Source organism: Thamnophis elegans, chromosome 6 (genome assembly GCF_009769535.1).
Source record: "Thamnophis elegans isolate rThaEle1 chromosome 6, rThaEle1.pri, whole genome shotgun sequence".
In the NCBI taxonomy this organism is placed as follows: Eukaryota; Metazoa; Chordata; class Lepidosauria; order Squamata; family Colubridae; genus Thamnophis; species Thamnophis elegans.
Genome location: NC_045546.1, coordinates 12,243,836 through 12,271,497, shown reverse-complemented (window position 1 = coordinate 12,271,497; position 27,662 = coordinate 12,243,836). Strand labels below are relative to the sequence as shown.

Here is a 27,662-nt window from a genome sequence, read left to right as displayed (position 1 = left end):
GTGTATTAAACCTGCTTTTCAGCAGAACAGTAGAAATGAGATTAAAATTAACTTGGCAATTCAGTTTCACTCTGAAACCGCATCCTTTCAATCCCATGCCTTAAAATGGATATAATTTTTTTTTAATGGTGTTTAATTGAATGCCAAAGAAAATCTTCTCACCTCTGTGCATAATTTCCGTATTTCTAAACAGGAGCATCTTGCTCAAACATCGAGACATGAGTGGAGTTCTCCATTCTGAGAAGAAAAAAAGCTTGTTTCTTTTTAAAGAAAAAGCTACTTATAAGACCTTGAAAAGGGACACAAGGCTTCGTACCACCCTTGCTTCATTCAAAGGCACCATGTCTTTATAAAGCAAAGTCAAAACTCTGCCAAAAATAATAATAATTCTGATGCCTTTCCCAGTTGATTTTCAATGCTCCAAATGAATTTAAAAAAGAAAAAGAAACCCACACGTAGAAGGAAGTCATCGCAAGCAATGAGTTCCATGGTCAGAAGCAGAATTGTAGGGTAAAGATTATCTTTCATAGAAAAATATCCCATTAATGGTGGTGCCAATGTGGGGCTTTAGCAATGAAATAATAAGAGGCCAGCCTATCTTTGCTTCCTTTCTACCCATCCCCAGTTCCTCTCCACGATGATAACACAATCAGGCATACAGGTAGAATAGGAGAAGCCTTTGTTTACAAGGTGCCACTATGGTATCCCACACACACCCACACACACACACACACACACGAGGGGAAGACAATTCAGCAGTCCCAACTGATGTCATCTTTCTGGAGGGAGGTCTGTATGCTTTGCATGTCTCTCAGCAGCTGGAGGTTCTTCTTGCCCTGCCCAACAGGCTTTCTCTTCAAGCTGGCCTCTTTCACCTTCTTCTCTTCGCCCGCTTTACAGCAATCCCGAGCGCCGTGCTGCTTGGTCTTGCTGACCTTGAGCTTCTCCAGCTGCACACAACCCACAGAAAAAGAAATAAGAATCGGGCGTTTTAAAACTACCGTATTTTTCAGAGTATAAGACGCACCTTTTTCCCTCAAAAGAGAGGCTGAAAATCTGGGTGAGTCTTATACACTGAATACAGCATTTTTGGACTCCCGAAACTCCGCCCCTTCACCAAAATGGCCGTGCATAGCCTTAGGAGGCTTCCAGAGTGCTCCTGGGGGCTGGGGGGGCGAAATGAGCGAGGGGGGGGCGAAATGAGCGAGAAACGGGCCGCTTTTTGCTTATTTTTGCCCCCAGTCCCCAGGAGCACTCTATAAATCTCCTAAAGGCTATGCATGCCCTTTTTGTGAAAAAAATGGGCCCATTTTTGCGAAAAACGGGCCATTTTTGGGAGATCTGCAGAGTACAAACCTTTTTGTTTTTAATTTGCCTCTTCAAAATCTTGATGCGTCTTATACTCTGAAAAATATGGTAACTTCGTTTTTAACTTCCACTCATTCCGAAAGTGCCACACTCCAATAATTTCTTTCATCTATTTTAGAGATCTGTTCTTGTTCATTATTACAAATGGTCTTTGTCTCTTTTCTATTTTCAGCCACTCACAGATCACTTAATTTTTTTTCTTCTCACTCCTTGCACGTTAGATGCCAGAAGAACATTCTACAACATCCAGATCTTTAATTATATTTAAAGGTATGTGAGTCTCCACAAGAAACAAACATATATTCTACACCAGGGGTCGGCTACCTTAAACACTTAAAGAGTCACAAAGGTGCTAACTGGAAGCCCCCCGTTAAATTCTGGAGCCAATCGGAAATCTGGCTCCCCGCACCATAGAGTCTCCTCCTAGCATGGCATCCTTTTTCCTTTACCTGTCCTAACCGAAAGCCCTATCAATTGTGGAGCCGACTGGTGACAGGGAGCCGCAGCAGAGGGATGAAAGAGCCACATGCGGCTCCAGAGCCACAGGTTGCTGACCCCTGTTCTACACAATCTTTTGGGCACAACTACATTGTTTCAGAGGCAAGCCTACTTCCACCAATTGTAATTTTGCTTGGTGGGCATCTTCTAATGAATGCAGCACACTATCTCCTTGCTTAAAACCTGATACAATTCTTATGTGGACTCAGGGTTTTGATTGTGCTTATATTGATGGCTGTTGATCCAGCATCACAGCAGCCGTTTCTGCCTAGCAATTAATCCTGCAATTAACCCATAACCTTTTAAAACTACCTTCTCCCCAGGTAGTCCTCAACTTATGCTCATAATTGAGCCCGGAATTATGGTCGTAGGTCATGCTGGTCATTAACTAGGTCACCACATGCCCTCGGCCAATTGTATAACCTTTTTTGTCATGGTCATTAAGGGAATCACTGTGGTTGTTAAATCAATGTGACAGTCATTAAACATTTCCCACAGTGGGTGCTTTTTTGCTGGACACTAGAAGTAAAAAAAACTGGTTTCTGACAATAATTTTAAAAAACCACGTCATGTGACTGTGTAATGTTGCAAACGGTCCCTAAATGCAGGCTAAAATGTGACCATGGGAGAACCCGTTCGTCAGAATTTTGACTCTGTGTTGCAAGTAGTCCTAGGGAGGTCTTTTGTAACTTCAAACAGTTGTCAACCCTAACGTGAACCTGGCTGAGGCCATCGGTGAGCCGCAGTGGTGCAGCGGTTAGAGTGCAGTACTGCAGGCTACTTCTGCTGATCACCGGCTGCCAACAGTTTGGCAGTTCGAATCTCACCAGGCTCAAGGTTGACTCAGCCTTCCATCCTTTCAAGGTTGGTAAAATGAGGACCCAGATTGTTGGGGGTGATAGGCTGACACTGTAAACTGCTTAGAGAGAGGGCTGTAAAGCACTACGAAGCGGTATATGTCTAAATGCTATTGCTAAGTGCTATTGCTTCCTTGGAGGCTTCAGGGTTGCCACACAGCAGTGGGAGGGGGGAAATATTTAGATGGGGTTTGTAGCCAGAACAATAAAGTATTCCTGTGGGAACCAAGGACGTGCTCACAGGTGGCTGGCCAGAGGAGGAGTGAAGTAACCCAGCAACCGGCCAGCAGCTGGATTGGACAGCGTGACCAATGACTTGGGGGAAAGTTTTACTTTTTAATTAGGTGAAAGCCAAGGGAATTTTCAGAGTCGGCTTTCACCAGTTGTGCCAATATGATGTATCCAATAAATTGTCCCTTGAGGAATTTGCCTGCCTCGGAGTTCTGTTTTCTATGGGTGCATCACTTGGAACGCTGATAACGGTTGCTAAGCGATCTGTCATAAGTCGACAACTAGCTCAACTCACATTAATTGTTATGTCGGTAGCCCCACCAAAAAGGAGCAGAAATATAGTTTAAAAATATGTGTAGCTGCAAGGCTATCTGCATGGACAATAAAAGGTAGTGCTGGCAGAAAGGATCGACCGCTCCTCCTCTGCTTGAGAAAAAAAGGGAGATGGAGGGAAAACAATACTAATCCTACAGCTTTAAAAATTGCTCTTGTAACAATAGTTCCCAATGCCAACCAATCGGAGCTTACTGAACCTTCAAAACCAATGATAAGAGTAGGTTTAACATGACAAAGGAGGGAAAAAAATGGAAGAAACAAGAACAAGCTAAGGAATGGATCATATGGTTCGCGAGCAAATCAAACATAATAAGGCTGCAAGAAATGGAAATGCAGACTGGTCTCTAGTTTAAGGGGAAATATTCAAAGCTCCACCCTATAGATATAGTTAGCAATTTCTCAGTTTAGTGGGGAGGGGGGGCAATTTACATATAGTACTGACTAAATTAAATCTATTGTATATTTAGCTTCCGTATCCCAGAAATACTTGTGTGGCGCAGTGGTTAGAGTGCAGTACTGCAGGTTACTTCTACTGACTGCCGGCTGCCTGCAATTTGGCAGTTCGAATCCCACCAGGCTTAAGGCTGACTCAATCTTCCATCCTTCCGAAGTAGGTAAAATGAGGACCCAGATTGTTGGGGAAAATATGCTGACTCTGTAAAAACCGCTGAAGGACGACGGTAAAGCACAGAAAGGTGGTATATAAGTGCTATTGCTTTGCAGAGAAGCTGCTGAAGACCACAGAACAGCTTCTTTGAACAGTGTCCTCCAACTGTTCAGAATAACCCCCATCATCTTCCAGTCCAATACATCTAGAATAGGGGTGTCAAACTCAAGGCCCGCAGGCCAGATTCAGTTCACATGGTGCTTAAATCCGGCCCGCAGGGCTGGCCTGGAAATATCAAAGGACCAGCCCGCGGTGCCTCTGGCTCCTACAATGGGCTGTCTGTTGGCCCCTCACCTTGTTTTCACTTCCAGGGCCTCCTACAGCACTCTGCCAGCTGAAAATAGGCCGAAAACAGGCGCAAAAATGGCTGGCAGTGCACCATAGGTGGCAATGGAGGATGAAAACGAGGTGTAGAGAAGCCGTGCGCAGACCCCCTGCGCCCCGTTTTTGCTGGCAGGGTGGTTCAGCATCTGTCTGCGCCCACCATCACCCTTGCTGGCCCGTAGAGACCTACAATGCTGATCCAGCTCTCGAAGAAATCCAGTTTGACACCCCTAATCGAGAAGATGCCAGAATGGAAGTCTAGCCAAAAAACTGTGGATCAGTTGTCCTTCTGTATTTGTCCTCGTGCTTCTAACAGTGGCCACAGAATTATCATCTACAGCTTCATGCATGCAGCTAAGCCCTGATGGAGTCTTCTGTTTCAGCAATTCCTACCACCGGCAGGCCGATGTATATATCCAAGATTCGGGATTACAGAAGGCTGCATAGCCTTCCATTCTTTGGGTTTTACCAAAGCTAGACGGTGTTTTGCAGCAAATAGTGGCATTTGATTTGCAGAGAAATAATAAATAGGCTCTTCCCTTGCTTTCAGAAGAGGAACCTACAATAGGTAAAGTTTATGAGCCAGCTAAGGAGCTTCTTCAGTTCTCATTCTCCACCATTCAGTCAGACGGAAGAAGAAGCTTCTTGGATGAGAAGCGAAATTTCTTCAAAGAAAATGCAGAAAGTCCAGTTGCCTCTATGAAAAAGCATCTTTGGGACAACCATCACTTGGATGACTATCCATAGACATTTGTACCAGTGTTTCTCAACTTTAGCGAGTGTAAGACAGGTGGACTTCAACTTCCAGAATTCCCCAGAAAGCATGGCAGACTGGGGGATTCTAGGAATTGAAGTCCACCTATCTTAAACTTGCCGTGGTTGAGAAACACAGTTTATTGCTGCAAAAATAGTCTATAATAAAGGTCATTAATGTATATTTTAACATGCTATCTTGAATGTAATGTCTTATTTCTTTAGACAGACTATAAGGATGATGTCACTTTTAAAGCTGCAAATTTGGCCTCAGAGCTTACGACAACATAAATCAAGATAGTGAAACCAGGCAATTATTACTCAACTTGACCAGATGGAATAATAATTAACAATGTCACTTGGCAACTCTATCTAAATTTTTATATCATTTTATACTAGCCTATTTTATAACTATGTTTGCCTTTATGCCTTTAACAAGGCAGTTTTGTAGTGCAATATTTATCCTTTTAGCACTTTCATTTCATTTTGTTTTTCAGTTTCTACTTCATTTTACCTTATCTTCATCCTAACTTAATTGGAAATTGTTACAGAAGTCCAACTGAGCTCTGTAATTCACAGTATGTTATATAACTGTATGCCTCTCTGGCTAGTTTTGTAATAAAGACATTCTGTGCAATGATCTCGTTGTTGTTGTTGTCTGTGGGTGGGTAGGTAGTGGGGAGGGTGATTTCAAATAAATCTTGACTCCTGGCAACTACCTGGATTAATTCCTGAAGTTCTCTTGGCAAAATTTAGGAAGTTGCTTGCCGTTGCTTCTTTCTTCCTAAGGCTGAGAGAGGGACAGGCCCAAGGTGATCCAGCTGGCTTCATGCCTAAGGCAGGACTAGAACTCATAGTCGCCTGTTGATTGGCTGAACATTACCCAGCTGGCTTCATGTTTAAGGCAGGACTAGAACTCACAGTCACCTGATGATTGGCCCAAGATCACCCAGCTGGTTTCATGTCTAAGGCAGAACTAGAACTCAGTCGCCTGGTGATTGGCCCAAGATCACCCAGTTGGCTTCATGCCTAAGGCAGGACTAGAACTCACAGTCTCCTGGTGACTGGCCCACAGTGATCCAGCTGGCTTCATGCCTAAGGCAGGACTACAACTCACAGTCTTCCAGTTTCTAGCCTAATCCCTATACCAAGCTGACTCTCCAATGATTTCATGGGGGACTGGAAGCAGTCATCAGGATAACTCACCCGTGCCCGATGCCTCTGGATTTTATTGATTTGTTCAGCCTTGGCTTCCATCTTCTTCACCAGCACTTCCAAATCCTTCTCCAAGTCTCTCCTTAAGGCCATTGTTGCAGCTTCATGGATGAGTTTTGCTAAGTGCTGGTGTTGGCTTTAATGCAAAACAAAGAAACCAATAAAACAAGGTAAAAAAGACATAGATGATAATGAATTTCTTTAATACATATATTTCAGACCGTTTCGCTAATAGAAACAATACATTTTTTTCACACAGCAGTAGCAATAGATTTATATACCACTTTTACAGCTCTCTCTAAGCAGTTTACCGAGCCAGCCTTATTTCCCCCAACCATCCTTATTTTACCGACCTCAGAAGAATGGAAGGTTGAGTCAACCTTGAGCCGGTCAGATTTGAACTGCCAAATTGCAGGCCGCAGGCAGGCAGCAGAGGTAGCCTGCAGTACTGCACTCCATCCACTGCGCCACCTCGGCTCAATCCCACTGTTGCCTTGGAACACTCCAATGTAAGAAGAGTCCAGCATTTTGTAAGAGATTAGCAAATAAGGAATAGGATTGACTGCTTCTTTTCCCAACTAATTCAACACCACCTTGTATAGTATTTCCCAACACTAAAAACCTCCAGAGAAGTCCCTGGAGGCTGGCATAAAGAGGGATTTGGCCTGGGTTTCTCCTTCCAGAATTAATGTCCCTACTCTGGATTTAAAAGCAAGGAAACAGAACAACCCCTGAGAAGCTGTGCCAATTCCAGGAATCTCATGACATCATCAACTATATGCCTTGCAGCCGCCAGGCAAAACGCAAGGACAAAGCACAGCCGCCAAGCCGAAGAAAAAAAAACTTGGTCAGCCAAGATTATTTTAAATCATCGGAATTAGATCAGATAACGCTTGTACCATTGTTCAAAGCAGAGATTTAACATAATGTAGCTACCAAATATTATACTTGAGAGACCACCTACTGCCAATCACCTCCACTCGACTTATTAGATCCCATAGACTAGGCCTCCTCCGAGTTCCATCTGCCGGTCAATGTCGACTGGCAACCACGCGGAGGAGAGCCTTCTCGGTGGCAGCTCCGACCCTTTGGAACGATCTCCCCGTGGAGATTCGTACCCTCACCACCCTCCAGACCTTCCGCACAGCCCTCAAAATCTGGCTATCCCGCCAGGCCTGGGGCTAAAGACTGTAACCCACCCGAATGGTACGAATGTTGTGTTTTTTAATGACGTATTGTCCTATGTGTTAAATGTTTGTTCCCCCCCCCTTTTCGAGTTGTAAGCCGCCCTGAGTCCCCCCAGGGAAAAGGGCGGCATATAAATAAACTTCAAATACAAATACAAAATACAAATAGCAAGAAGAAAATTCCTTTGAATTCAGAGATAGTGCTTGCCCCGTGTTGACTGAATTCAAAAGTTTACAGAGTCAGGTTAGTACTTAAGGCAATCTCCAGGAAACACTAGAACTGCATGATAGACTGGAAGTTAAAAAAAAAAATCTGGAGGGGAAATTGAATGAATGATCATAATCAAAGACCAGCAACAATAAAATAAATCGTGTTAAAAATGAAGAGAGTTCTAAGTAGCGCTACAAGGTCAAGATCGAAGTCAACCTGATTTGACTTTGCAACCAGATTCACTGATTTTTGGTTGTCCGAACGAACCAGGAGTCTCCATTCCCCGTGCCATGGACTGGTAATGGACCATTGCTTGTAAGGGCCAGGCCGCACAGCTGGAGGAGTGGCTAGCTAGCAAGGGAAGCTTCATCTGTATTTGCAGCTGTTTCCCAGCCCTAAAATCACCATCTCAGCTCCACCTCAGATCATCAGGCATTAGATTCCCATGGCAGCAAAATCCCAACTGTAAAAGTCTGTAGAGATTCTCAGTCATCCAAGTCATGGTTGTCCCAAAAGTGCTTCTTCAGGAGGCAACCGGACCTCCTTGATTTTCTTTCAAAGACATTTCGCTTCTCATCCAAGAAGCTTCTTCAGCCCAACTATCCAGTCAGAGCTGAAGTAGCTTCTTGGATGAGAAGCGAAACGCCTTCGAAAGAAAAACAAGAAAGCCCAGTTGCCTCCTGAAAAAGCACCTTTGGGACGACCCTGCTGTGAACTGTGCATGGGGGGGACCTCGGTTGTGAGTGCCTCCTTCCCCCTCGGTCCGTGGAAAAATGGTCTTCCACAAAACCAATGCCAAAAAGGTTTGGGGACCACTGATCTAAATGATCTGGTCAATTTGATCACATGGGTCCTTCTTCACATATGCCTGTAAAACCTGCCCATTGGTCGAAAGGGCCTATCATGTTCCAAGTGCTGCTGAATTAATAAATACAAATACAATAGCAGAGTTGGAAGGGACCTTGGAGGTCTTCTAGTCCAAACCCCTGCCTAGGCAGGAAACCCTATACCGTTTCAGACAAATGGCTATCCAACATCTTCTTAAAGACTTCCAGTGTTGGGGCATTCACAACTTCTGGAGGCAAGCTGTTCCACTTATTAATTGTTCTAACTGTCAGGAAATTTCTCCTCAGTTCTAAGTTGCTTCTCTCCTTGATTAGTTTCCACCCATTGCTTCTTGTTCTACACTCAGGTGCCTTGGAGAATAGTTTGACTCCCTCTTCTTTGTGGCAACCCCTGAGATATTGGAAAACTGCTATCATGTCTCCCCTAGTCCTTCTTTCTATTAAACTAGACATACCCAGTTCCTGCAACCGTTTCTCATATTTTTAGACTCCAGTCCCCTAATCGCTCTTCTCGGCACTCTTTCTAGAGTCTACTTGGAATCCATCCATGAAACCTAGTCAAATAAGGTTTCCTAAGGCAGATTATGCTATGTCCATTAAGTTGAGGACTACCTATATGCCAGCCTCCCATGCTTGTCTTTTAGGGTGGAAAGCATGGCCAGACGCCTTTCCAACTCTACCCACCCCAACCACTCCATAAATAGGATTGCAAAAAAACTTTTGAAGTGGTTGTCGTGCCTGCCGGACCACCGTCTAATAAAACAAGGGTAATGGTCAGAAAAAAGGGTCACAAGGTGAACATTTCCACAAGAGCTTTGACTCACAAACTCATTTGCCCGAGCTCATCTTGTAATGTCAGAAGCACCTCAGAAAGATCTCCTTGGGAGGTGGAAGAAAGGGAAGACGTAGATGCTCTCCTGCCCCTACTCGACGGCTTACTCATCGGGGCTTCGCTGACCACGCGGCTGTTGCAGAGGGCTTTCGAATGCTGCTTCATGAGGTGGAGCACATGCTGCACGTTGGCCGTGACCGAGTGGCTTGGGCTGGTAGACTGAGGTGACAGCATAAAGGAAGAGCACCAAGGTTAAGCATAGAGTGGAACAAACACAGTGATAAATGTCTGTGGAGATTCTCAGTCCTCCAGGTCATGGTTGTCCCAAAGGTGCTTTTGCAAGAGGCAACTGGACTCTCTGGTTTTGCTTCTCATTCAAGAAGCATCTGACTGGATGATGGGGAATGGTAGGAAATATACTCCTTGCAGACAGCTTGTCATTTGCATTCTTTTTAGAGAGTCGTTGAGCCCACTTGGAGGTTTATTTGTGTTCTCAGGGTCCCCTGATTAGTGCAAATGGATGTGGAGCCTGCTTGAACTTCACAGTCCCGTCAGCACTTCCAAGAAGGTCCCACGCCCATTTGCACTACTCAGGTGACCCTGAGGACTGAGATAAACCTCCAAGTGGCCTCAATGACTTTCTAAAAGGATGCAAATGACCAGCTCTCTACAAGCAGTATAAATCCTTCCATTCCCCACCATCCAGTCAGAGCTGAAGAAGCTTCTAAGATGGGAAGCAAAACATCTTCAAGGAAAAAACCTGAAAGTCCAGTTGCCCCTTGAAGAACAGCACCTTTGGGACAAAAAACAGCAATACATTTTAACAATGTTAACTTTAGAAGAGGATATTTGTATATGATTATATGCATTAGTAGCACTGATGATGCTACCTAGTTGGGTAAGACAGCTTCTGCAAGAAAACAACGAAAGCTCAGAGAACACCAAGGATGTTCACTTTACTCCATAATAAAATCTCAAATGGGTGAAGTTCTCACATATTTGGACGCAATATATTTTTACGGTAATTTCTTTAAAATGGCAATGCTTTAAAGAGAAATAAATGACATTGCCTTTGCACCAGGATAAGGTGACCATCATTTTTGAGGATGGAATTTCGCCAATACTAACAAATCCTCCAAAAAAGAGGAAATATTAAAAAGGCGCCACTTAGTTTGGACTGCAGTCAAAGCTCTGTGCAGCCCTGAGTTCAATATCCTGCCTTAGCCACCATTTTCACAAATTTTTGAATTCTATAAAAACTGAATCATGTCCTTTCTGCTCTCTTTTAGGAACAGTTCTGCCTTATGCTCAGTTTTGTGCCTGATGGCACCATGGACAGGAGGAATAGAATCATTAAAATCAGAGAGAACCCGATTAAAGTTGGATTAGGGATGTGGTGGCTTCAGTGGCTAAGACGCTGAGCTTGTCACTCAGAAAGGTCGGCAGTTGGGCAGGTTCAAATCCCTAGCGTCGCGTAACAGTGAGCTCCTGTTACTTGTCCCAGCTTCTGCCAACCTAGCAATTCGAAAGCACGTAAAAAATGCAAGTAGTAAAATAGGGACCACCTTTGGTGGGAAGTTAACAGCGTTCCGTGCGCCTTTGGCATTTTAGTCATGCCGGGCACACCACCACAGAGACGTCTTCGGACAGCGCTGGCTCTTTCGCTTTGAAACAGAGATGAGCACTGCCCTCTAGAGACGGGAACGACTAGCACATATGTGCGAGGGGAACCTTTACCTTTAGGACTCCTTGGTGCTCTCTGAAATGGTTGTTTTCTTGCAGATGTTTCATTGCCCAAACTAGATAATATCATCAGTGCTCAGAGAGCATCAAGGACAACACCACCACCACCACCCCAATATCCCACCCTGAGCTACAAATATTCTCCTTTATTTGTAAGTTGTGAAAGTTCCAACACTGGAAGTTTTTAAAAGATTGGACAACCATTTCTCTGAAATGGTATAGGATGGCGTGATGGCGAACCTAAGGCATGCGTGCCAGAGGAGGCATGCAGAGCCCTTTCTGCTGGCACGCGCGCCACTGCCCCACGTCAGGCGTTTCTTTCGTGACCTTCTGTTTCCCTGCAAACGCCGAAACAGAAGCTCATGAAAGAAAAAGATCTTACCCCTTGCCACGCTGCCGGTGTTGGGATGCCCTACCTCCCACCAGCCAGCTGGTCTTTGGGACTCTGCGGCGCATATATGCATGCCGATACATGCACGTACAAGTTAGTGTGCAAGTGCGCACAGCTTTCAGTTTGGACATGCGCACATGTGCAGTTTGGGCACTCGGGTGTCAAAAAGGTTTGCCATCATTGGTATAGTTTCCTGCCTGAGCAGGGGGTTGGACTAGAAGACCTCCAAGTTCTCTTTCAATGCCATTATTCTGTTATCCTTCAAGTAATCTGTGGAGGACTGCAGGCTAGCTATCTGATGACTCTATCCTTTCTCACTTTTAAGCCCCTTTTTTCAATCTCTTCCTCTCTTGTAATCTCCTCTTTTTCTCCCCATTGTTTTCTGGATCTTCTGTCTATAGCCAGAAGCCTTGAAACCAATCATGGCCAACGAGGAACCCCACAAATTATACAGCTCAGCAACTTCTGGAGAACTTCTAGTCTCCCAACCAACAAAAAGCCTATTGAAATCTCTCATTTGTGTGCAATTGAGGTTTTTGCATCCATGTCCAGCAGGAGCAGCATTCTTAATTCAGAACTAAGCTCAGAACAGAGACCCGTTTCATTCTACCTTCTCTTCCAAGAATAGCTACTATGATACTTCTGGGATGCGTACGGGAATTTAAATGAAACCAGCTCCACTTTTTCCACTGTTTGCGATGACAGCACCAAGTGACCGAGGCCCTGAAAATAATCCTTCTTTACCTTCCCAGCAACAAACGGCACATCGCCCAGTCGTAGCCTGTAGTGGGGCTGGGAGTGGAAGTGGGTCATTCCCGAGTCATTCTAAGGGAGAGAGGAGAAAGCTTTTTTAAGAGAAGGAATTGTGCCAGGTTCATTTTTTGTTTAAAGGAAATCCGTACAGCTGGTCATTAAATGAGACCATTCAGATCTCTCGTACATGTATTAAAGGCTTGAGAGCAAACCAATAACGTAGCAGAAACCACTGCTGCTTCTTAAAAACTTTGTGAAACAAGAGATTTCTTAACAGAACACACTCCAAGGGGTGTTTAGGGGTGTCTTACCCCCACAATATTTGTTTCCAGAGACTAAGTCATCTGTGCACCAAGTTTGGTTGAAATTGCTCAAGGCGTTTCAGAGTTATGCTAGAACACACACACACATAGTCCCATTTTTAGATAGACGGACAGACAGACAGACCGTATTTTTCGGAGTATAAGACGCAGCTTTTTCCCCTCAAAAAAGAGAGTGAAAATCTGGGTGCGTCTTATACACTGAATACAGCATTTTTGGTTTCCCGAAACCCTGCCTCTTCGCAAAAATGGCCGTGTGTAACTTTTAGGAGGCTTCCAGAGTGTTGCTGAGAGCTATGGAGGGCAAAAAATGTTCCCCTCCAGCCCCCAGGAGCACTCTATAAGCCTCCTAAAGGCTATGCATGCCCCCCCCCTTTTTTTTTGACAAAAAACGGGCCCGTTTACGTAAAAAACAGGCGCAGAGTGCAAAAACTGTTTTTTTTAATTTGCCTCTTCAGAATCTTGGTGCATCTTATATTCTGAAAAATATGGTAGATAGATGATAGATAGATAGATAGATAGATAGATAGATAGATAGATAGATAGATAGATAGATAGATAGATGATAGATAGACAGACAGACAGACAGATAGATAGATAGATGATAGATAGATGATAGATAGATAGATAGATAGATAGATAGATAGATAGATAGATAGATAGATGATAGATAGATAGATTAATGCCCAAACAGTAATAGTCCTATTTCATGAATCTAATGCTGAATAATGTTACTAAGAAGTCAATCCTACTCGCTTCCTTAAGATTCCTGAGAAACTATTTATACGATCGCAAACAGGTAGCCTCTACCTACCTTCTCCAGCTGCTTTGATTTTTTTTTCATCTTTTTGGGTTTCGAAGGCATCAAGACTGGTGTTGGCAGGGTCTGGGCCTGAAGCAACCTTCTATTTGTCTCCAGTCCTGTCTGAAGCTGCCAAGGTAAACTGGGAATTATTTTATTTTACCACAGTAACAGAACCTGACACTTGGTGATGAACCAATCCAGAAATGAGCCCTTCGTTGGCTTGCCAATTTGGATTCCCTAAAAGTGGGATTCTACAGAAATTGAATTCCAGAATGATTTTTCTCCCAATCAAGCATTGGGACCTCAGCTGAGGAAGAGGGAGAGAGGAAAGAGAAAGGATGACACTTTTCTGTTGCTTTTTAGGTCATTGGAGAGTTGGATTTTCTCTAGTTTATTATCATTTAGTCTTGATTTTCCCAAATGGTAGCAGAAATTTGGGAGCAATGGGATTGGTTAGATGTCTGAAAACAACATTATACTATGTTTCTAGACATTAGGCTTGTTGGTTGAAAAGTCGGCAGCCCAGGTTCGAGACCCAAGCATCACGCAACAGGGTGAGCTCCCTTCCCCGCACCAGCTCCTGCCAGACTAGCAGTTCAAAAGCATGCAGATGCAAGTAGATACATCGGTACCATTTTGGTGGGAAAGCAACAGTGCTCCATGACGTCATGCTAGCCATATGATCACGGAAATGTCTTTGGACAGCTTAATGGCTTTGAAATGGAGATGAGCATCGTCCCTAATAGTCGGTAATGATTAGCGGAGTAAAATCTGCAGGAACTCCTTTTTCTATCTTAACATGTTGTTATGATCCCAATTTTTGTAGTTTGTGGTTAAGCACAACAATTAATTCATCTAGAACAGTGATGGCGAACCTTTTCGGCACCAAGTGCCCAAACCAGAACGCACATGCATGCACGGGTGCCAGAGCAGCGCAAACCCGAAGACCAGCTGGCTGGCGCGCACATGCCTATTTTTTGGGCTGGTGTTTTGGCTGGTTTTCAGAACATTTTCAGGAGGGGGGGGTTAGATCTTTTTGGTCTGAAGACCAGCTGCCCTGCGCGCATGTGCACGCCGGAAACCAGAAGAGCAGGTGGCAACGGTGCATGTGCCCACAGAGGGCTCTGGGTGCCACCTCTGGAACGCGGCTATAGGTTCCCCATCACGGACCTAGAATGTAACAACTGAACGGTTTTATGACCCAATGTGAAGGAATCGTAGTGTTAAATCTCTCTGCCTTTTAACTTTGCAACTGTTCCTATGACTCTGGGCTTGCTGTTTTCCAAAGCATCCGATCCTCCTTGCTGGCCTGGTAGTTCAGACACTTAAATCTTGTGTAAAGTGGATAATTTAGTGATAGTTCCTGAAACAATTCACAACCTTCCCACTACCCCATGATCCCTTCCTCAACAAAGGATATAACACGGTTTTGTTATTGGAAAGATACTGGTTGATAGATGGAAGAGTATAATTTAAAACTAGCTAAACTTAGCGAAATTTAGTGATAATATAGTTAAATAAATAATTGATAATGATAATAATGAATACAATGTGTAGTGTTATGATAAATAATAACTGGATATGAATAATGAATGGCACCCATGAAAGGAAGATTAGAACCCCTTTTGGATTATATATAAAGGTTAATAATAATAATAAAAAAAGAATTAAATTAGTTAAGTCTTGATTACTAGGGGGGAAAATGATGTGATGCAGGATATAATCAAATAAAGGAGGGATAATGATAATAACGTATATATATGTATGGGTACAATATAAGGAAATGAGATGTAAATTATAAACAATGATTTGGAAAGAAGGATAGAAAACTTTGTTATTAAATATTCTGGATGTTTAGGTAGAATAGGACATAAGGATTTAGTGTCATTGGAGGATTTTAGAAATAGTAAATGAAATGCCAGTATGTGGTTATGTATTAAATCTTGGTATATTTTATGATGAAGGACATTTAAACAACTATAGTCAAATGAAAATGGAGGTATGATGACGGTAACATGTATAAATACCTGAGTTAAAATACTTGAGTTAATATGAATTATGCTTGATGACTGTGGAAGAGATGCACGAAAGTCTTTTGTAACCAACTGATACACTTTCTACAGTATGTTTTAAAAAAAGATTTTATGTGTTGTGTTTGTTTTGAAAAATAAAAATTAAAAAACTTTAATTAAAAAAAAACAAAGGAAGGAGGTATCTCTCACTGACAGACAAGAGCCCCGGGGGGGGAAGAGGATTTACCTCAGCAGCTTTTTCCTGCACCAGCTTCCGAGCACGTTCTTCCTCCTGGAGCTTCTCTTCCAACTCTTCCATTTTCTTCTGTTTAAAAACATTTAAAGCAGGATAATCTCAGGCAAAATGTTACTGTGCCGCCCTGGATGGGGGATGCCATGTGGCCGATGCAAATCGTAATTTGACTGACTTCCCTTTAAGAAAAGTAGAACACGTGGTCCTTGACGAGTCACACAAGTGTAATGGAACTATGACTTGGTCACCAGTCATGACAGTCATTAAGCGAGGCAACCACATGATTGGTTCTTTTAATGACCCCCCTCTATCCCTACTCTCCCCGATGCAGTTAAGCAAGTTATGGCGCTTGTCAGGTGGAGGATAGGGTGCCTCAGAGATGGGGGAGGCCTAGCACAGGCCCAGGCCTGCCTGCTCTGGCCTTCTCAATGCCTCACCTCCGGGACGCCCCGTGCTCTGCTTCTTCACACCTCTCAGGGACCCTGCAAGCCTTGAAGCTATTCCCCACTACCCAACCAGGTTCTTTAGTTAATAATTTGTTTGTAGATAAGAGATGAGGTATGGGAAGAAAAAGTATTTTGTTAAAATGTCAGAGGTGGTGATAGTTGCTGACGTGGTTTGTACTTGTCTTGATGAAGGGGAAATTTATTTCTTTATATACTGTATTTTTCATATAAGACATACTCCCCCCCCCCCAAAAAAAGAGGGTAAAACTTGGGTGCGTCTTATACACCGAATGTAGCACTGCCCACTCATCAGCCCTCACCCTTCGGCCTCCGTGCGTCAGTGGTGGGTTTCAAAATTTTTTAGAACCTACTCTGTGGGTGTGGTCTCCTTTGTGGGAGTGGCTTGCCGGCCATGTGACCTGGTGGGAGTGGCTTGCCGGCCATGTGTTTCCTTTCTTTTTCTTTCTTTCTTTCTCTCTCTCCCTCTTTCCTTCCTTTTGTCTCTCTGTCCCTTTTTCCTTTTTTTCTTTCATCTCTTTCTCATTTTCTTTCTTTTTTCTTTTTTCTTTATTTCTTTCTTCCTTTCTTTCTCTTTCTCTCTCTGTGTGAGTCTGTCTGTCTGTCTGTCTGTCTGTGTGTGTGTGTGTGTGTGTGTGTGTGTATTAGTGGTGGGTTTCAAAATTTTTTGGAACCTCTTCTGTAGGTGTGGCCTGCTTTCCAGGCCCACTGGTGGAACCTCTTCTAACCGGTTCGGTAGATTTGACGAACCGGTTCTACCGAACTGGTGCGAACTGGTAGGAACCCACCTCTGCCGTGCGTCCTCTCCAACGGAGCTTTCGGAGGGTGAAAAAGCAAAGGCAGGGGCCAAAATGGCAACCCGGAACAGCTGCTGCCTTCTCGGACCAGTTCTGCGCTTCGCCTGCTGCACTCATTGGAGTGCCCTGCGATGATCAGCGGCATATTTGAAGCTGCATATCTGCACCAATGAGGCGCATGTGAGAATAGTGAGTGCGCGCGCACATGTGCTCGCAATCAGCAAACCTGTTGCTAAAGTTCACCTCTGGGAACAGCTGATTGGGGGCATTCCGGGAGGCCGATCCACCCGCCAATCAGCTGCTCGTGCTGAATCAGGCTAATGTGCTGAAGCTGACCAGGCTGTTTGCTAAGGACGCTAGCCAGATGAATACCAATGGCTGCTGGTAGGCAGAGGAAGAATTTTTTTTTCTTATTTTCCTCCCCAAAAACTAAGGTGCGTCTTATACTCCAGAGCGTCTTATACTCTGAAAAATACAATATCGTTATGTTTTATTTTTCTCTGCACTTGTCCACTTTATGTGTTTCTTAGCTTGTATTAGTTTTTTTATATCTTTGTTTTAAAGTCTATAGAACTGTCGTGATATGTATAGTTGTAAACTCACACAATTCTCCGCACTGAATTTGCTAGATGGAGAATTCTAAGTTATTCAGTGCATCTTGTGGGTGCCTAGGTTGAGAAGGCCAATATACCGAATTCTATTACCAAAACTGAACATTTGATAAAAGGCAGAGGATTACATTAGTACTGATCTTGCGATTCACAATGAACATAACCCCGGGATCTCACCTCTGCATGAGACTGCATTGAAGTCAGCCGCGTGTATTCTTTCTCAAGCAGATCCAACCTCTCCAACTTCGACTTCACATGGGAATGATCAACGATCTTCTCCTTTTCCAAGGTGGCCTGGGGAAAAAAAAAGAGGAGGAAAACTAAACACTTCTGTGTGTTGTGGAGAAGAAAGAGGGGGCCCCGTTAAATTGCATCATGCCACTTGAAGTCACAAAAGGGGGGGCACATACGCCGCCTTGCGCTCCCCGCGCATGCGCGTAACTCTCCCACGCCCCGTTTTGGGCCTAGCAGGCTTCCCTGAAGCCTCCTGAAACCAAAAAATGGGGCACGGGGGGGGGGGGGGCACCCCGCACCCCCTGCCCGTGCATAACACCCACCCACCCAGATGTATTCACACATGACCTGCCCACCCGCTATGCATGTGCACGGGTTTCCCTCATGTGCAGCAGAGACTCGAAAAGCAGCTGTCTGGCAGGAGGCATGCACGCATGCGCAGGGGAGCTTAGCTGGGTGACGGCTCGCGTGCCCGCAGAGAGCTCGCCCTCATGGTACTAGACCAAACACAAACTCTATCCCTAGAACTAAAAAAGCCCAGGTACCTGTTTCTCCAGGACGGTCGTCTTTTCAAGTTCTGCCTGCGCTATCATTTCCTTCATGTATTCCAGCTGTTTCTCCAGAAGTACACAGCGAGTCTCGGCTGCTGTCAGTTGTGCTGCCAACTCTGTAGGCAGCACAGCAAAAGAAAACAGAGAAGAAAACTAACATGAACTAGATCAATTGGTTGCTGCAAATCTTCCCTTTAAAAGTTACTGTTTTCAAACAAAGGGACGAGGAGGTCCAGAACCAACGCTGAATGGGCCTCAACAAGACTATTCCAATGGCTGCATTTTAGCTACAGAATTGGCTCTTTGAAGCCAGTACGTGAAAAGAGCAGGAGGAATATCCAACTCGAACATCCAATCATCATCATTTAACGACCCCATAATCCCTTGTGGGGTGGACTCTGGGTGACAGAAAGGAGCTAGCAGAGTGTTTTAATGGCCGGATGCCCTTCCTGTCGCCAATGCAGAGGTTTGTTCACCAGATATATTCTCGCTGTGCCCAGAGAGAGAAATTTCTGCCTCTACCTAGGATTGAACTCAAAGCCTCCTGATTGTGAGGCGAGAGCTCCACCTCCAGGCCACCGCACTGCACCACTCTCAACTCAAACATCCAATGATGTGTCAAAAATAAGAAGTATGCATCCAGGGATATCCCGCAGACATATGCTACTTTACATCTACTATCCAAGGTGCTCAGACTAGTCAGACTCCAGGTGGAACAGAAGAGTAGAGATCACAGTGCTGCCCAATCTGATCACATATTTGCCTTGGCCAAAGGCTGATTAATGGCAACCTGATGGGGAGGCCTGCCAGCAACCCTGGCACAACTGGGCATCATGGTAGCTAGGCTGCTTTTGGAACTGGACTACACAATCTAGTTCCAGAAGGTGCTGTGGCTATACAATCAGAGAACAGTCAATTCTAGCTGCAGCTTTCCTGAACAGTATATTTTCATCGTGGTAATTCTCAATGTTATCCCAGGGGTCCTTAGAAATTTGTCAGTTTTTAAAAAAAAAAGTATTAGTAGAGTTGCCGAAAGATAATTGGCCCCTTTCTGTGGAATTTCCTTTGTAAATGCAGTTGGTAGGAATCAGATCCTTCCCAAGATATTTAGGGCCAAAATGTTTAATGCTTTTTCTAAAGTTTTAAGAGCAAAATAGGTATTGTGCCTTACATCACTTAAGCCCCCAGCTGCTCCCAAATTAGAGTTACTGATCCTATTTTGGGATGAGTGTTAGGTTTCTGTGCAATTTAAAGCGACGTTCACCTTTAAACAATTTCTCTTTTAATGCTGCTTCCCCCTCCTACTTTTAAGACAGGGATTGATTAATGTCATGTAACAATCGGACCCCATTGTGCCATCCTGATAAATATGAAGATATCTTTATGGCTAAAAGAACCAACCAGCCATACATCTTCGTATTCTTATTGTTTACCTGCATCAGATGCCATCAGAGATCACTTGACTATAGGTTGCAAATATTGCACTGAGCTATTGCACAAGTATTCTTCACGATGCAAAATTACTCACAGTATAAACTTTTTTTACCTACTGTATTTTTCAGAGTAAAAGGTGCACCAAGATTTTGAAGAAGCAAATAAAAAAAAAAGTTTTTGCACTCTGCAGACCTCCCCAAAACGGCCCGTTTTTTGTCAAAAAAAAGGGCATGCATAACCTTTAGGAGGCTTATAGAGTGCTCCTGGGGGCTGGGGAGGCAAAAACAAGCAAAAAAACAGCCCATTTTTGCTCATTTTTTCCCTCCCCAGCCCACAGGAACACTCTGGAAGCCTCCTAAAGCCTATGCACGGCCATTTTTGCAAAGGGTGGCAGGGCTTCGGGCAGCCAAAAATGCTTTTCAAATAGAGAAGCTTATGAAAACACACACACTGCCTTTCAAACTTCAGGAAGGCCATGGCTTCATATCCATCAGCCATTCATTTGTACATGCAAGCCACAGGTTCAATAATGTGCAAAGGATGCTTGTGTACAGCACATGCACACAGAACATCTTCCTATCCTGTCCCATGCAGGGATCCTATTTAGCTACGGTGCCTGCATGTATAGAAGCCATTCAACCTAACAACAGCAGCATAACAGGGTTGTTATGCACGCCAATTGCAACCAAAATTGGGAGAGGTGCAGCAAATGACTTCTGGAAATGCCCGTGCCTCGGCCAATACCTGTCCTTGTACATGTAACCATTCTAAATGTGGACAAGCAAAGAAGATGTGTCTGTTTACCGTCATTTTTCTTGAACACTTGCAACTTCGATTGTTCTTTTTCCAGCAACTGCTCACTTAGAACTTTCTTGTAATCTGAGGTCTCCCTGGTCAGGTTTTTCACATTCTCTTCCGCTTGGACCCTTTCTAGTTCCAGCCGCCGTATTTTCTCCTGCAGGTTCTTCAGAGCTGAGAATATAGCTGGTAGATAAATTAAATTACTGTATTTTTCCGAGTATAAGATGTTCCTGAGTCACCTAGCTTTTGGGGAGGAAAACCAGGGGGGCGGATCTGACTCCCAGCAATTTGCCTCCTTGCAGCAAACAGCACATTTCAGTTTCAATTTCAGTTTCAACGGGCCTCCCAATGATCAGCTGTTTCAGGCGGGAATAGGTGGCAATAGGCAATGGCAATCCCTGCAGCCTGAACAACTGATGGCTGACCATCAGCTAATGGCTGAAACTGGTCGTACACTGTTTGCTGTAAGAAGGCAAATTGCTGGGAGGCAGATGCCAAAGGATTGGGGCCAGCGGGTAGGGCTACATTTGGTGTATAAGATGCACCCAAATTTTCACCCTCTTTTAGGGAGGGAAGTGTGTCTTATACTCTAAGCAATACGATAAATCCATCAATTAGCAAGTGGGTAGGATACAGGTGATGACGATAAGAGCAAAAACTAAAAGTCAAGGACAGTATTAAACTATCAAAAATACAGGCTGGGGAATTCTGGGATTTGATATCCCCACATCTTAGAGTTGCCAGGTTGAGTGAAAAACACTGACCTGGGATAAAACATATTTTTCACATTTGTCTCACTTATTTCACAAGGCCCATTCGAAAAAATGATTTAAAACCATTCAACTTTTATAGTACGAACAAATTATTAAAAACATGGAGGGATATAATTACAGTAATTCATCAGTTTAATGTAATTCGGCATACTAAATTTTTCTCTATTTCAGCTTTTCTCCAGCCTTTTTTGCCCACTTTTAGGAGTTCCATCTCTCAGGCTAAAAAAAAAAAAAAAAGGTTGCATGCTTTCTAATATAACAAAGTTAATATCAAACAACGATTGCCAGAGCAGCCACTGAGCCTCTGCAATTAAAGAGGAACAGAGAGAGCTGTAAACAAAGTATGACTTCAGCTCTTCATACTGGCAGTGCTGCAAGGAAGTAATTGTCAGTGATAATTAGCAGGAGCATTTTTTTTTCCTCTACAGCCTCCAACAGAGAGAACCTTACTTGCATAATCCTATTTTAATTGGGTTATCAACAGCCACTCCAAAAGGAAAAGCAATTAATGTCCTGGGGTATACTTGTAGCTCAAAGATTCCCAAGTGCTTCCAGGTAAGGAACCTATAATTTCAAAGGCTACTCTCCCTTCACAGCAGATCAAATGGGTAAAGGATGAAAAAATCCATGCTGCTTCCTGGAACTCGGGGCCCTCAAGGGACGCACTTGAAATAGAGAAAGGCGGAAATGTGATCCTCCCACTAGATTCCAGCGCAAATGATAACTGGTAGAACATTTGCATTGCTTCCTTAGGGACCAGGAAACTCATCTAAATGGAGACTTGCAAACCGTCAAAGCAAGTTGAAGAGGAGAAATAAATTATAGGCTTTATGACAAAAGGGGAAGTTAAGGCATATAATACCAGTCAAGACTTTTAAGGGAAGAGAAAACAGCAGCATTTCTTTCTTTCGACTGAATGAATCAAAAACAACCTCCCCCTTATACCTGAAAAGTTTTCAATCAGTGTGTGCTACCTGCTCTAACATACGCCGCTGAAACACGGACACGAACCTCACAATCGATACAAAAGCGAAGAGGGGCGCAAAGAGCCATGGGAAGATACACACTTGGTATCACAGGACAAGATAGAAGGACCCGCAAGTGGATTAGAGAACTGTTGTGGCCCGCCAGCGGACAGCAGAGCAAGCAGCAGATTCGGACAGTGAGGAGGTTGGGGAGGAACATGGGCCAGTCCTGGAGTCTGGGGAAGGCTCTGATTAGGGCTCTGAGTTGGAGGCAGAGAGGGGCCCAGAGCCTTATGCCAGTTATCAGCTGCCTTCAGAGTCAGACATCAGTGAGGCAGATGAACAGCTGGAGCCTGTTCCCAGTGTGCGCATGTGCAGAGTGGCCAGGCGAAAGGAACAGCTAGAGTATAGGAATCGACTTGGGAGTAAGACCACAGGTGAACGATGAATGGCCCCTTCCAGAGGAAATAAAAGGGGAGCGAAAGGGGAGTGGAGTTTGCAGGAGACAATTAATTTGATTAATTGATTCCTGACTCTCCGAGACTCCTTGCCAAGTTCTGCAGATATTGGCCTGGCAGCTCTCCAAGCTGGAAAAGGTCTGTGACTGTAAATCCTCCCTTGAAAGACTTTGCTGGATGTGAATGAGCAGAATTCACAGAAAATTAATAAAAGGGGTCAGGAACGACTAGCACATATGTACGAGGGGAACCTTTACCTTAAGATTGAGGTGACCAGTAATATCAGATGCTTAAGCCATGAAGTCTGTCATGCAAAGACATTCCTAAGAGAGAGGTTGCAGGCTGAATGAAGAGAGAGTGTTAACTCTTTGTAACTTCTAATTACACCCAGGATTCAAAGGCTCAGAAATTATGCAGTTACTCGGACTTGGGAAGGAGATATCGAGAAAGCAAATTTGAGACCAGGAGGGCACTCAAAGAAGGGACCCGGCAAGGCCTACTGTGTTTTTCTGGTGGATAAACACAACTAAGCTGCCATTCTGCGCCTGTGAAATTTATTGAATGCATTTCCTAAACGCCCACAATTTTTTATTAGTTTGCGTCACAAGGCAACACACAGCTTTCTTCAAATTTCATACAGCCCTTTTTCAGAAGGGAAGTGCACGTCAAGGCCTAGAAAGATAATACCATTTTCAAGATGATATATTGTTTGGAACCGGGATTACATATGAAGTTTTTTAAAAAAAGCTATTCCCGACAGCCCATTTCCTCTGGGGAGAAATATTACCTTTGCTGTTACTCTCTGGATAGGCAATTACCGGCTTGGCGGGGGATCGGCATAGGTCAGCATTAATGAATGGTTTGTGCCTGGGGTACTTGGAGAAGGAAACTGCTGAAAACCCATCTGTGTAGGATGTCGACGTGTGACTCGCATGAAGAATGCCCTGAAAGCAAGTTAAAACTCTTTGAGCTCCTTGAAAAAATATGGAGATATTATCCCACACTCATTCATAACAGAAAGGAGAACAAGCTGAATCTTTAGAAGGCTGTAATGGTTTGAGTAGAGAAACCACTGTTGAGTTGATAAGGATCATCAATCCCTAAAACAGCTACTGTCACACTCCAGCAGGCCAGAGACAGAGTGTCAGAAATTAGCACCCGCCCCTCTCCTAGGAAAATGAGATATTTTAGGAAATATTAAAAGGGCAGAATATTTCCCCTAAAAGGGAGGCAGAAACTCAGCCCCCATCCACCTTCGTCAATGGGCCATTAAGGCCTGAGCCAGTTTGCCCGTTGGGCCATTTTTCTCCCTCTGGAGGGTTCAGGAGGCTTTCCTGAAGCCTTCGGAGGGTGAAAAACGGGCGAAAATCAAGGCCGAAAATCAGTTGGAGCTGGCAAGGCAACACCTCATGTGCCCTCAGAAATGGCTCTGTGTGCCACAGGTGCCATTGGTTCGCCATCACAGCCATATGCCAAGGATAGAATGGGGCAAAAATTAAAAATAAAGTAAAAATTTCAAGTAGCAGATATTCACTGCAGTTGAAAGCAAGGTTATGAACAGATACTATCATGAAATATCCAAACCTCATGAAATATCCAATTGTAGTATCTAATAATACTTATCTACTCCACTAGCTAAACTGTCTATGGAGATTCTCAGTCATCCAGAGCATGGTTGTCCCAAAGGTGCTTTTTCAAGAGACGACTAGACTTTCTTCCTTTTTCCTTGAAGATGTGTCACTTCTTATCCAAGAAGCTGAACTGAGGAGCTGAAGAAGCTTCTTGGACGAGAAGCAAAACGTCTTCAAGGAAAAACATAAAGTCCAGTCATCTCTTGAAAAAGCATCTTTGGGTATTCCACTAGCTGCAGTAATCAGTGGAAAATCAGAATGCAGGTTTAATACAGCTAAAAAAAAGGTACTGGTAGAGAGAATGCCTGCCATTTTTTAAATGAATCGGCTCATCGCTGGCAGGTCAGCTGGCCACAAAGAATGTTCTTCTAAGAAGGCAAAAGTAGATGACTCACAAAGAGCAATTAAATCCTTATTCAGCATGAAGCTTATTACTGTATTTTTCAGAGTGTAAGACACACTTTTTTCCCTCAAAAAAGAAAATCTGGGTGTGACTTATACACTGAATACAGCATTTTTGGCCTCCGAAACCCCGCCCCCTTTGCAAAAATGTCCGTGCATAGCCTTTAGGAGGCTTATAGAGTGTTCCTAGGGGCTGGGGAGGGCAAAAATGTGCAAAAATGGGCTGTTTTTTGCTCATTTGCGCCCCCCCCCCAACCCCCAGGAGTACTCTATAAGTCTCCTAAAGGCTATGCATGCCCTTTGACAAAAAATGGGCCCATTTTCGCAAAAAACGGGCCGTTTTTGGGAGGGCTGCTGAGTGCAAAAACTTTTTTTTTAATTTGCCTCTTCAAAAACTTGGTGCGTCTTATACTCCGAAAAATACAGTAAGTGAGCGCAGCTCTGATACTGTTCGCGAGCAGTTCAATATACTCTTGAGCATTTACTGAAGAGGCATGAAGGAGGGAGTAACATTTCAGCCAGTTTGGTCTAGTGGTTAAAGCACCAGGCTAGAAATTGTGAGATCTAGTCCCATTTTGGCATGAAAGCAAGCAGGGTGATTTTGGGCCACTCCCTCTTGTCAGCCCATCCCACTCCACAGGGTTGTTGTGGATAAAATAGGAGGAAGAAGGAATATTTAGGTATGTTCTTCACCTTATTTATAAAAAATAAAGGTGACATAATACAATAAATAAGCAAAGCAAGCAATCACTGGACTCCTTGAAAGACAGATGGTATGAAATATTTATAATGTAAAACCATATTATCCACCTTTCTACTTGGAAATAATCAACAATATTTGGGTTACTTCACAAAAGGAGGCTATAAGCATGACTAAAATGGATTCAGTCCAGCCAAGGGAGGGTTCTGGTTATGCAGCTTTCATTATCATTTCTTCTTCTCTCTCCTGCCTCCTACACATCCTACCTGAATGGTTTAGTCCACGGGACATGGGATGGGATATGAATCTTTTGTGGCTTACTGTATTGCACACCCAGAACAACTTGGGTCCAGATTAAGTGACAAATGTTTATTTGAAATACCTTTCTCAGCTGGTTCCTATGCAACATTGTGATTAAGTTACTCTTTTGGAGCACTCGGGACTGTTCTAAACTGGAAAAGTATAATATAGTAAGTAAACTGGAGATACTCGTAAAAATTATGTATTCAACAAAAGCACTCAAGTTCTGAAAAGTTCAGAGACAATGCAAAGAAAATAATAAGATACAATTGTCAGTTCAATGCCCCAAGCGCACAAATTTTAATATAAGTCAGTAAGAATTTAATTTAATTTGAAAGAAGTATCTCTTTGACTTCTAGGACCACCCAATTCCTAAGCAACTCAACACAACTCTAAATATATTTTAAAATTTGTCCCTGAATATATAAATCATATAGAATTATTTGAGAAACACCATCTATGGAATTTCCAAAAATGTTTAAATACGGTTTTATTAAAGTAGCAACTGAAGAATTATTCTGTCTCTCCAAAGAGTATGCTCTGTACTTAAAAGCTCCCAAGATGCTTCTTTAAAACATTATAAAAATGCTGCAATGTCTAAATTTCTATTTTTTACGTTTTAAATTGCAAGCTCCTGCAAAAATACTGTGGAAGAGAGGAAACCAGTATTTCCTTCCATAGAGATTCAAAACACTCAAAAGAGTGTTTAGGAAACATTCTGCCAAGATCTGAAACTATCTGAAGGCCAGTGGTAATGCTATATTTACATATTACTCTAATCCATAATATGCTTTGTTTATTTTCGGCTTTGCATGTTGAGATAACCCAGCCACTACATTTTATAAACCATTACAAACATTTACATTTTTAAACCACTCTTCTCCAGACAGACTACAAATGTTGTAAAAACATTACACGTTTCTAAAACCATTTAAAAAGAGGAAATGCAATGCAATGCAATGCAATGAACAGATAAAAGAGAAAAACGATTGTGGACTAAAGAAATCTGGATAACAAACAGAAATAAAATTTTGTAATCTTCCAATCACAAGAATATTTGCACTCTGGATATGGCAATTCTAAGGAAATAAAACAATACTACGTAGGCTGGTTAATTTAAATTGAACAGAAAATGGTAAAAATAGCTGGAACAAAATAAATTTTGCTGCCTGATGCCAAGAAGACCTCATGTCTTTTGAGGGTGGATAGACAATCCAAAGCCTTCCAACATAATGGAAGAGGTGAAATTCTCTGAGAAATGTTGTTCCCAATAATAACAAAACCGGCATAAGTCAATCTTATAGGAGTTAATATAACAGGCAGCTGTTAAAATTTCTAGAATTACAGTAAATATACACATATCATGAAAAAGTTGGGGCTGGATGAATTACAAATTGGAATTAAGAGTGCCGGGAGAAATATAAAAAACCTCAGATATGCAGATGATACCACTCTAATGGCAGAAAGTAAAGAGAAACTAAAGAGCCTCTTGATGCAGGTGAAGAAGGCGAGTGCAAAAGTTGGCTTGAAACTCAACATTAAGAAAACTAAGACCAGCCCTCTCAATTCCTTGCAAACAGATGGAGAAGAAATGGAGGTTGTGACAGATTTTATTTTCTTGGACTCTAAGATCACAGCAGATGGGGGCTACAGCCAAGAAATTAAAAGACACTTGCTCCTGGGGAGGAAAGCTATGGCAAAACTAGACCGCATTCTAAAAAGCAGAGACATCGACCTGCTAACAAAAGTGTGTATAGTCAAGGCTACGGTTTTCCCAGTTGTAATGTATGGCGGTGAAAGTTGGACTATAAGGAAGGCTGAGCGCCAAAGAATTGAGGCTTTTGAACTATGGTGCTGTCCTGTGAGTTCCTTGGACTGCAAGGCAATCAAACTGGTCAGTCCGAGAGGAGATCAACCCTGACTGCTCTTGAGAAGGCCAG

General features: G+C 43.3%; 1 protein-coding gene across 1 annotated transcript in view; it reads right to left on the bottom strand.

Annotated features, from left to right (window-relative positions):
* Positions 1-608: 608 nt before the first annotated feature.
* The window catches only part of CEP57 (centrosomal protein 57), a 28,668-nt gene continuing 1,614 nt past the window's right edge, over positions 609-27,662 (bottom strand). The window contains exons 2-11 of the mRNA XM_032219935.1: positions 23,477-23,633; positions 20,497-20,676; positions 18,253-18,374; positions 17,651-17,767; positions 15,596-15,673; positions 13,346-13,462; positions 12,203-12,283; positions 9,317-9,543; positions 6,241-6,385; positions 609-950 (exon numbers count right to left, since the gene is read on the bottom strand). Of these exons, the coding sequence (XP_032075826.1) occupies positions 753-950; positions 6,241-6,385; positions 9,317-9,543; positions 12,203-12,283; positions 13,346-13,462; positions 15,596-15,673; positions 17,651-17,767; positions 18,253-18,374; positions 20,497-20,676; positions 23,477-23,633 (1,422 nt within the window). The 3' untranslated portion in view covers positions 609-752. The remainder of the gene's footprint in view (positions 951-6,240; positions 6,386-9,316; positions 9,544-12,202; positions 12,284-13,345; positions 13,463-15,595; positions 15,674-17,650; positions 17,768-18,252; positions 18,375-20,496; positions 20,677-23,476; positions 23,634-27,662) is intronic.